This window comes from Nicotiana attenuata, unplaced genomic scaffold (genome assembly GCF_001879085.1).
Source record: "Nicotiana attenuata strain UT unplaced genomic scaffold, NIATTr2, whole genome shotgun sequence".
NCBI classification, from domain to species: domain Eukaryota; kingdom Viridiplantae; phylum Streptophyta; class Magnoliopsida; order Solanales; family Solanaceae; genus Nicotiana; species Nicotiana attenuata.
This window is the reverse complement of record NW_017671607.1, coordinates 170,311-181,369: the sequence shown is the minus strand read 5'-3', so window position 1 is coordinate 181,369 and position 11,059 is coordinate 170,311. Positions and strand designations below refer to the sequence as shown.

At 35.6% G+C, this 11,059-nt stretch overlaps 2 protein-coding genes across 2 annotated transcripts; both read left to right on the top strand.

Annotated features, from left to right (window-relative positions):
- The first annotated feature begins 3,620 nt into the window (after positions 1-3,620).
- Positions 3,621-4,052, top strand: LOC109209249. Its single transcript, XM_019372478.1, has one exon. It carries the CDS (start codon positions 3,621-3,623, stop codon positions 4,050-4,052), a length of 432 nt encoding a protein of 143 aa, XP_019228023.1.
- A 723-nt stretch (positions 4,053-4,775) lies between these two features.
- On the top strand, positions 4,776-7,242 carry LOC109209244 (heavy metal-associated isoprenylated plant protein 3-like). The gene is made up of 5 exons (XM_019372472.1): positions 4,776-4,879; positions 4,981-5,152; positions 5,462-5,727; positions 6,274-6,361; positions 6,472-7,242. The coding sequence occupies exons 1-5, from the start codon at positions 4,871-4,873 to the stop codon at positions 6,936-6,938; spliced, it is 1,002 nt and encodes a 333-aa protein (XP_019228017.1). The 5' UTR covers positions 4,776-4,870; the 3' UTR covers positions 6,939-7,242.
- The last annotated feature ends 3,817 nt before the right edge of the window (positions 7,243-11,059 follow it).

The following is an 11,059-nucleotide window of genomic DNA, read 5'->3' as shown; positions in this document are numbered from 1 at the left end:
AGGTACATTTCTCAAATGTGGAATTCTATAACTATACCAGATCTGTTTTTGCATAGGAGGGATATTATGTAGTTCGATTTCATAATACAAATAATATGAATGAAATTCTATTTTCTGGGACTTACTCTATTAGAAATCGACCAATTATCTTGAAACCATGGACTCCTGCATTTGATTTCAGTCAAGAGTTTATGACGGAGATTCCATTGTGGGTGAAATTTCCCAAATTACCTATGAGTTGTTGGGGTTGTGGATCACTGGGCAGAATAGCTAGTGCATTGGGGAAGCCGCTATTTGCAGATGAGTGTACGACTAAACAAACAAGGATCTCCTATGCTAGAATGTTAATTGAAGTTAATGTATCAAAGCCACTCCCTGACACAATAGTGGTTATGGAGCCAAATGGAAAGAAATTTCAGCAGGAGGTGGTATTTGAATGGAAACCTCAATTCTGCCCTCAATGTCTAACTATAGGGCACATTTGCACTAAGCAACCTGAGCAGCAAAGAAGACCAATACAGAATAGAAGAAGAGAAGAGCAGAAGAAAATGGTCCAGGAATGGAAGCCCAAAGATGTTCCATCTACGAGCCAACTGGCAAATACACAGCAACGAGTCCATGTTGAAGTCACTCAACCTAAAGCTAATGATGGTATGAACATGCTGCAACAACAGGACAATGGAGCACACAGCAAAGTAACAACACCAGTTGAAGTGTCAAAGAATGCCTCTAAAGGTAAGGAACGGGTTCCTAGCCCAGAGCTAAATTTGATCAATTTCCCACAATTGAGTGCTGTTATGTTGAGTAAGCAAAGAATGGGAATATAGGGACAAAACAAAGAGAGGTGCTGAGAACAAGACAAGTAGAACCACCTGAACCAGGTGGATTTATCACTGCTCAATGACTTGGCTTATATGGAATATTAAGGGTGTGAATAAAGTGTATAAATAAAAAGAGTTAAAGAAGTATATAAGGATAAAAAATATCAAACTTCTTGGCCTGCTGGAAACCAGGGTTAAGCAACATAGATGTTTAAAAATAGCTACAAATATTGCTGCAAACTGGGGGATTGTAAATAATTACTCTGCTGCAGTAAATGGAAGAATCTGGTTGATGTGGGATCAAGGTGAATATACTATAAATGCCCTGAAGGTGGAAGCTCAGTTAATACATTGTGAAGTTAGAGACATCTTTAATAAACTACAATGTGTTCTGACTATTGTTTATGGCTTTAACACTGTGGAAGAAAGGAGAAGTTTGTGGACCAGTTTGCAAGATATATCAAGTAGTACTAACTGTCCATGGTTAGTCTATGGAGATTTTAATGCAATCCTAACAACTGCAGATAGAAAGAGCCGTCATCCTGTGACTTTCAATGAGGTTAAAGAGTTTACAGAATGTATTAATTACACCTTACTAAGTGAACTACCATGGAAAGGTGACTACTATACCTGGTCAAATAAGCAGCAAGGAGTAGAGAGAGTAAGTAGTAAAATAGACAGGGCTTTTGGTAATCATGACTGGATGATGAACTGGGGTCATATCGTGTTAGAATATGATGTACCTAACATATTTGATCATGCACCTATGCTGTTCACTTTACACACTGTGAACCAAAAAATCAGAGCTCCTTTCAGGTTCTTCAATATATGGGGAGAGCATGCACAATTTTTGGAGATAGAGGAGACACATTGGAAGAAGCAATTGGATAGTGACCCTATGCAGAATGTTTGGAATAAGTTGAAGGCAATGAGATCAGCCTTCAGACAACTGAACCAAAGAGAATTTCAGGCAACTGCAGAGAAGATTGACAGGGCAAGAGAGGACCTTCAAAAAGTTCAGGCAGCAATGGGAGCAAACTATGATGATACTCTTGTGACAAAGGAGAAAGAAGCTCTAATGCAGTTAGAGAAATGGAGCCTGATTGAAGAAAGCATACTAAGGCAGAAATCTAGAGCACAATGGATACAATTAGGTGATTCAAACTCTAAGTACTTTGCTGCAGTCATGAAAGAAAGATGCCACAGGAAACAAATCAAGGATCTCAAGTCTCTACTAGGTGGTCAGCTGCTATCTGATCCTAATGAACTAAAAGAGGAAATTGTGTCCTTTTATAAAGGACTGATGGGGACCTCTAATAGTTCCCTCATGGCTGTCAACAAGATTACAATGAGTAAGGGACCTAAACTTAATCATGAGCAACAAATTTCGCTGTGTGCTCCAGTTACTGATCAAGAGATAGCTGAAGGATTAGAAGCAATTGGAAATGATAAGTCCCCTGGGTTGGATGGGTATAATGCCTACTTCTACAAAAAGTCACGGAAAACTGTTGGTCCTGAGATCATAAAAGCAGTAAAGAAATTCTTTGAAAGCAACAAGATGAATAGATCCATCAATTGTACTTCTGTCACTTAATTCCTAAGAATGATCATCCTGCAACTGTGGAGGAGTACAGGCCAATTGCTTGCTGTACAGTGTTATACAAAATCATCTCTAAAGTTCTTGCATCAAGACTCCAAAAAGTCATTGCATCTGTTGTGTGTGAGGCTCAGACTGGATTTATTCCAGGAAGGAAGATTTCTGATAACATATTTCTTGCTCAAGAGCTGGTGAAGTCCTATACAAGGAAAAATGTGTCTCCTAGGTGCATGATAAAAATAGACCTCCAAAAGGCCTATGACTCAGTGGAATGGGTGTATATGGAGCAAGTCCTAGATGAGCTAGGTTTTCCTAGGAAGTTTACTATATGGATCATGGAGTGTGTTAAGACAGTGAACTACTCTATTATGGTGAATGGAGAACCTACAGCTCCCTTTAATGCAGCTAAGGGACTGAGGCACGGAGACCCAATTTCCCCATTTCTCTTTGCAATTGCCATTGAATATCTTAGTAGGAACCTCAATGCTGTGAAAGGAAGCAAAGAATTCAAGTACCACCCAAAGTGTTCTAAGCTATCTCTGACTCACTTGTCTTTTGCAGATGACTTATTACTATTCTCTAGAGGAGATGCTGAATCTGTGGCTACTCTACATAGATGTTTCAAAGAATTCTCAGGAGCATCAGGTCTTCAAGCCAACAAAGAAAAAAGCTCTATTTACATTGGAGGGGTGGCTCAAGGAGTGCAGGATCAAATCCTAAAGTTCTTAGGATTCCTCAAAGGAGAACTCCCCTTCAGATATCTGGGAATACCTTTAGCTACAAAAAAGATCTCATTAATCCAGTGGCAACCATTGATTAACAAGATGGTGTCTAGAATCACCTTTTGGACTGCCAAGAAGCTGTCATATGCAGGTAGAGCTCAGCTAATTCAAACTGTTCTCTTTGGTATCCAAGCTTACTGGTCCCAATTGTTTGTTATCCCCTCAAAAGTGCTAAATACAATTGAGGCCTATTGTCAAAGCTATTTGTGGTCGGGCACAAACACAATCACTAGGAAGGCTCTACTAGCTTGGGAGAAGGTTTGCACACCAAAGTCAATGGGTGGACTAGGCTTGATAAACATGCGATTATGGAATAGAGCTGCAATAACTAAAGCTAGTTGGGATATTGAACATAAGAGTGATAGGCTATGGATCAAATGGCTTCATGCATACTATATAAAGAATCAATAATTTTGTCAAATGGCTATTCCTCAACAGGCTGGGTGGATGGTAAGGAAATTGTTCGAGGCAAGAAATACATTGCCACTGGTTCAATACAACACTGCTGGTAGTTTAACTAAGCAAATATATCTTCAGTTAATGGGAAACAATGAGAAAATTTCATGGAAAACATTGAGGTTTGGAAATAATGCTCGGCCAAAAGCGCAATTTACAGTATGGCTACAGATGCAGGGCAGACTTCTGACTGTGGATAGAATTGCTTCCTGGGGAGTAAGTGTGGATCATGAATGCAAGCTGTGCAATAGTCAAAGTGAAACGAGAAATCATATCTTCATGGATTGTCCTTATTCTGTCAAAGTCTGGGAAGGGGTGCTAAAATGGATGAAGGTTCCTAGCTTCAGAACAATGGGAACAACTGGAGAATTGGATCATTCAAAAAGCAAAGGGTAAATCACAGAAAGCTCAGGTATTCAAGATGGCATATACAGAATGGGTGCATACAATATGGATCGAAAGGAATCAACGCAGATTTGAAAAGAGATCAAGGAGTGTAGAACAATTGGTAAGGGAAATTGCATATGTGTGTAATATCCGTGCACCTACTAGAATTGAAGAAATGATTCAGCAGTTTTGTATTTACTTAGTTCTAGTAGAAAGCGTTTCTTAGTCGCATAATTAGATAGCAGACTGTGATGTAGTCGTGCTATGGTTCAGTTCTTGTAAATATTCTGGTGATTAATAAAAATTTAATTACCCAAAAAAAAAAATTGACAATGTAATTTTTTTCTTCTATCGGTGCAATTTATTAATTACTATTTTAATTAAATTATCAATGTTTATAATAGATAAGAGTATTTATTTAATTACCTTAACTAAATCAATTGCGTAAATACCTTTTCTACATATTAATCACAAATTTAAACTCATTTCAGAATTTATTTATAGATATGTTATCTGTGTAAATACTTTTTGCACGATCAATCATAAAATTTATAAGCATTTCCTAATTCCTGTATTACCCCTATGAATTTTTTCCACCATGCATAAAGTATCATCATAACATAACATGCATGTATGCTTACGACATCATAACATCTCACACATTCCCATGACAGCTCACCGTACCACACGGTCCACTCTCCACTTCTCTCGCGCACATACAACTACCCTTCTTCCACTCTTTCCCCTCCCATTATAAATTAACTCCGCCTTTCAGTTTCCATTCTGTTTCCATATTTCATTCTCTAGAGAGTTCCAAAGATATCATAATGGGCGAGGTAAGAATCGCAAACTGATTCTATGGCATTTCGGTAGTTATTCTCTCTCTCTCTTCTTATTATTTGACTCATTGTTTTGGTATTTCGGTTTTAATTTGTAGAAGAAGAGCAAGAAGAATGAAGGAGGAGAGAAGAAGAAGAGCGGAGAACTTCAGAAGAATGAAGGAGGAGGAGGAGGGAAGAACGATGGGAACTTAACTGTGGTTCTGAAATCAGATTTTCATTGTGATGGCTGTGTCTCCAAAGTTGTCAAAGCAATTCGAAGTTTCGAAGGTATGTTATCTATAATGACGTATTCCGCTAGATCATTTTTAAAATTTACACATTTTTCAAGAATTTGTGTTTGCTATTTTGTTTTTCTTCGTTTTCTATAGTGCTCTGTTTCACTGTTTTTGCATTTGACTTTAATTCCACACAAATTAGCAGTTAGGAATCACTACTAACTGCTTATTCTTCGAGTTTGGGAACTGTGTAACTCTAAGCAAAAAGTTAAAGGGAAAAGCGCCTCCCTTGCCTTTGTGCTTTTCAATTTTTTTAGGGTTGCTGTTGACTCATATATTCTTACTTTATTCCTTAACTTAGGTGTGGAGAAGGTTCAGTGCGATGCTGATTCGAACAAGTTAACGGTAATCGGAAAAGTTGATCCGGTGATGCTGAGAGAAAAAGTGGAGCAGAAAACACACAAGCATGTTGAACTGGTTTCGCCGGTACCAAAGAAAGACGGCAAGGGAAAAGATGGCGGCGGCGGCGGCGCAGCCGAAGAAAAGAAGAAGCAGAACAAGGAAAACAAGGATCCAAAGGAAAACAAAGGAGGAGGAGAAGACAACAAGAAAAGCAAAGAGAAAGAGGTACTGTAAAATTACTGACTCCACTGTTACTTTTATGCGCCACTATAATTGTTACTCTGATTTTGTTTTGTCCTATTGGTGCATCTGGCGCAGTTTAGCATTTTCTGGTGTCTTATTCATTCTCCATTGTTCTTTCAATTCCCAGTAATCGACATTATTTTGATTCATTTGTCTCCGGAATAAGCGGTTAAATCATGTGCCCAAATTTCACATGCGTATGTTAGCGGTTTCTTCCTGTATTAGCGCATTTGTTGCAGTCAGTTTGTTTCTTCGCCATTTCACATCACTGTATTTCATTCAAATAATAATAATAATAATAATAATAATAATAATAATAATAAAAGAATCAGTATTTCAATTTTCAAATAATTACGTGCCTCTCACGTACTATATCAGTTACGGCGCTCCTAGCGCATGATTAGTCAAACTGACGAGTGATAATTAGAAATTACTTATGGAATATTCTGAGATTTGTTATTATTATTATTCATTTAATTAGTCATTAAGCATTTTTAATTAGGATTAACATTGCAATTTGTTCTACAGCCTCCGATTACCACGGCTGTGCTGAAGGTGCATCTCCATTGTCAAGGATGTATTCAGAAGATCTACAAAATTGTCACTAAATTCAAAGGTTAGATTTGAAGTATACACAATCATGACTTTATATTTGGCTTATTGAATTTTTGGGGATATATTTGTGAATGGTATATCGGAAAATTGATGCATGTTTTGTAATTGCAGGGTACAAGGAGATGAAAATAGACAAACAGAAGGATTTGGTGACTGTGACAGGATCAATGGACGTGAAGGATTTGGCCGAGACGCTGAAGAAGCACCTGAAAAAGGAAGTTGAAATTGTTCCGGCGAAGAAGGAAGGCGGAGAGAAGAAAGAGAAAGGCGGTGACAATGGTGGTGGTGGTGGTGAAAAAGGAAAAGGCGCAGGCAAAGGAAAGAGAGGCGGTGGCGAAGGGAAGGGGAAGGGTGAGGAAGGAGGCGGCATTGGTGGCGGAGAGATGATAATAGGTAATGTAGGTAATGGGATGCAAATAATGCAGCAAATGCAGCAACCGGTCCAATTTGCGTATCCATACCCGTATATGTACGGGCCGGTTTATCCAGCTGACCAGTTTCAAAATCCATACCCTGTATCAGTTCATGCCCCACAACTCTTTAGTGATGAGAATCCAAATGCTTGTAGTGTTATGTGATGAAAATGGAAAGTAATCAAAACTCTTTTTGGCTAGAAGGTATGATAGTATTAGAGAAATCAAAGCTGAAACCTGTAGATAAAGTGAGAGGGCTGGTGATAATTATATGTATGTAATTAGGGTTCTAAAATGGGCAAGTTTTAACTTAAAAGATTGTGTTATGGTAGTTTGCTGTTCGGATGGTCGTCTTCCACTGATAGTCAGCTTAGTTCTGAACAGTAGAATTTCTTTTGTTTCGAGTTTTGTATGTTAATTTAGTGAATGATTATGAGGGTAAGTTGAAGCCATTTATCTTGCATTTGAAGTTGGTGCATGTATTTCTTTTTGTGCCGTACCCAGTATTAAATTAGTTTATGTTAGGATAAGCAATGTCTGCTAGTAGTGCAGTATGTTTCATTTCTTTGGTAGAAAGGCAAAGCGATCAAAACTAGTAACTACTTCCTATGCTCTTGTATTTCAAGAGTCAAATTTCTTAAATTTGATCGCGAACTTGAAACAAAATTTATACAGGTGTGAAGCTTGAATTTCAAGAGTCAATTTTTTTTAATTTTGATAGCGAATTTTAAACAAATTTATACATGGGGTTACTGAAATCTTAGGATGTGATTCCATTATTCCTCACAAGTAAAATGACAAAATTTAAGTAGAGGTTCTATATTTGTTAAAAAGGAACTTTATTTATCAATCTTAATATTCAAGTACTGAGTTCCAATTACTTGTATGACCTCCAGGTACTCTTCTTATATTTGAGTTTAAGTTCTACGTGTTAAAATATTTACGAAATAAGATTACCTTAAAAGTAAAAAAAATTCCACATGTAACTATAAATTTCTGTTGTCATTCATTCCTTTTTTATTTGTGGAAAAATGTAATTACTGCTCACAATGAAAAGGACAAAGGTCTATTGACAGCTGCGGCATTATTTTGGAGTGTACTAACATAAATGCCTACTTAAGGGGGTTCTTTAATTGAGAATCAAACCAAATTAAGTAATTAAAAAAATCATGCCGCATTATTTAAGAGTGTATAATAATATAAATGCCTGCCGAATTATAAAGATTCTTGAATTGAGAAGCAAACCGAATTAAGTTTAATTAAGAAAATGAAACATGGGTTTTTGCCCCAAAGTATACGGCACAAAAGAAAGTGCAATAAAGAATAAGTGGCCAAGTAGACAGAGACAAGGACTTGAACCCAGGCCTAAAACGTCCATAAGAAAAATTTGATGGCAATTGACACTCTGTAAGCTGCAGTTTTCTACCCACTTTTCTTGTACTTTCTACCTTTTGCTTGTGCCTACCCAAGGGGAAACACCTCTTCTTTTTTAAACAACTCATCGCCGTACTACAGACTCTACTCAAGGGACTTGCTCTCATAGTATTAAATTGAATTGAAATTTAGTGCTCGTTTGGACATAAAATTTGATGGAAGATTTTTTTAGAAAAATTTCATCTTTTTTCGAAATCAATGTTTGTTCATAAAATTTTTAATTTTCACTTGAAGATGTATTTTGGAATTTTTCGAAAAATTGAAAAATCAAATCACTCACAAAACTTCAAAAATAACCCAAACTGAAATTTATGTCCAAACACAACTCTAAATTTAAAATATCATTTTCACTTGAAAAATTTTTTCACTATTTTTTCGAATTTTACAATTCTTATGTCCAAACGCCTACTTAATGCATTTATTACTCTTTTGCATCTGTCCTCCATATGAGTAGGCAGATCGGGATAGGAGCTTTATAAGGTTTTCGTCTCAATTCATATTTAGCGGGCGTTTGGCCATATATTTAGGAAGTTTTTTTCCAAAATAAAATAAAATACTCAAATATGTGTTTGCTTATAGAATTAATCTAGTTTTTAAGAGAATTTGAAAACCAAAACTTCAAATCCCAAATACAGTTTAAGACCTCTTTTTGGGCAAATAATGATTATTTGGGATTTTTTACCAGGAAAAAAAATTAAAAAAGGACTTTATAAAATATCAAAATTTACCCCAAAATTATGTCTAAATACATTTTTAATTTCACAACAAACTTCTTCCAAATCAGCCTTTTTATGTAATTTTACATGTGAAGTCTGAGGAAGGGAGTATGTACGTTGATCTTACTCCTATCTTATTTTTTCGTCGGACGGTGCTTGTCCGGAGGGTGTACCGATCAATTATAATACCTATATGCAACTCTTTTAATTAATCGAAAAAGGTCCATCGGTCAAACTATTTCGTTTCCCTGAATTGGACAGAGCTTTATTATATCAAAATGGTACTTATAGTATTATTTTTATGAAATATTACTTCCTACTGTATTATGATTAATGACCTGAATTCAGACAGAGGAAGAACATGGTACACTAGAGCAGCTTCATAGATAATATTTGAAATATTTTTGTAAAAAATATATTCATACTCTGCAATTCAGCAATTCAGACTTACCATATATGATGATTGAAGCAAAACTCAATAAGTCTTGAGAGAAAAAAAGTAACCTTTAGTTTCATTTGACTTCCTGCTTGCCAAAAGAAAAATAATAAAAATTTAGTTTAAGTCAATATAAGACAAAATAAGAAATGTATGTTTTAAAAAAAATTGGACAACAGTACCTAAATTATAACCATGAAATTTTTATATAGTAAGAATTCTAATAATTTTGAACTAAATTTCTTTTAAACTAAATTTCTGTACATGTACACATATAACAACGAATTCGTGATTTAAATTAACAATGCATGTATTATCATTCCATTGATAACAATCTCTGTGTTATATATGATAGAAAACATGTATGAACAGCGGAAGCAAAAAGTCAGAATCACTTGCATATAATATAGACAACACATAATCACAGATTTTAATCAAATATAAAATCGATACTTATCTCTTGAAGCGTGATCGCGATGCGAAAAGAGCCTCCAAGCAAGAGCGAAATCGTTCACGAGCCTGTCCTCCAATTCTACAGTTTTCTACTGTGTGACCCGAATAATGCCCGGCATTAGCGAAATTCGTGTGGGCGAATTTCTCTTAGGAAAATCGTGTAGTAAAAACCATGGCCTCCTTATAGAATAGAACCTCTTTATATAGCCACAAGTTTTTAGGGTTTAAAACTTTTTCATAAACCTGTTGGGTCCTCCTTTTTCACCAAGAAATATAATTCCATTTAATTCATAATTATTCGGGCACAGCAGGGACCACAGTATTTAATTAACGAGGATTCCTATTATGGACTTAATTCCAAATAGGAATTTTTACCTCCTATAGCAAAGGCTAACACCTTATTTATTTTAAATAAATACCATTTAAAAAAATTATATTTTATAGATACCTTTTAATGTTTATAGCAAAATATTTAATTTTGATTACCTTCTAACCTAAGCCACTAAATATGCTATTCAGTTACACTATTTTCTTTCTCTCTCTACTTTGATACGCTATTCAATAATGAAAGCTTTAAGTTACGATTTTCTCTTGCTTTAACGAGGTAACAAAATTTCTTAACCCCCTCATGTATAAGATCTACTATGTTTTTCCTATTTTTTACAGATCTACTTTAACCGTTTGCAAAATCAATTAAAGATAAAGGGACACGGTATATCTAAGATCCGTCTTCATGACCTTGATTCTAAGATATGATTTTAATTTTATGTTGTTTTGCCATTGTGGCAGTCTTATCGGCGGTTGCTTCTGCTCAGGAAGTGACCTCGGCTCCGACACCATCGCTGGATCAAGGCGGCGCGTTTTCACTACCGGCTTCCGGTGAACGGCGGATTCGTCGGAAATTAGGGTTTGTTCTTGAACAAAGACAACGGCGTTTGGGGCTAAGCAACTTGATTTTCTGTTAATATATTTCAATGATTTTCATGTATTTCATTGTATTCACTGTCTTTTTTTTCATTGTATTTCAATGTATCCCGCTGTATTCTATGTATTTTATTTTATTTAATGTCTCGCTATATGCCATGAATGAATTCATATATTTTTTTTAATTAATATAATTTATGTATTCAGATGTATTATATAATTTCTCTAAAGATTGCTATATTTTTTGGGTATTTTTCGGTTGAGAATCTTATTTTATAACTGAAAATATAAAATTTGTGTGTTATAATTGAGTTTGTTGAGTT

Excerpts from the sequence above, each read along its gene's own strand:
- LOC109209249 (XM_019372478.1), top strand. The coding sequence starts at position 3,621 with ATGGCTATTCCTCAACAGGCTGGGTGGATGGTAAGGAAATTGTTCGAG.
- LOC109209244 (XM_019372472.1), top strand. Across the intron at positions 5,153-5,461 it reads AGCAATTCGAAGTTTCGAAG|GTGTGGAGAAGGTTCAGTGC; the intron begins GTATGTTATCTA and ends TCCTTAACTTAG. Across the intron at positions 5,728-6,273 it reads AGAAAAGCAAAGAGAAAGAG|CCTCCGATTACCACGGCTGT; the intron begins GTACTGTAAAAT and ends TTTGTTCTACAG.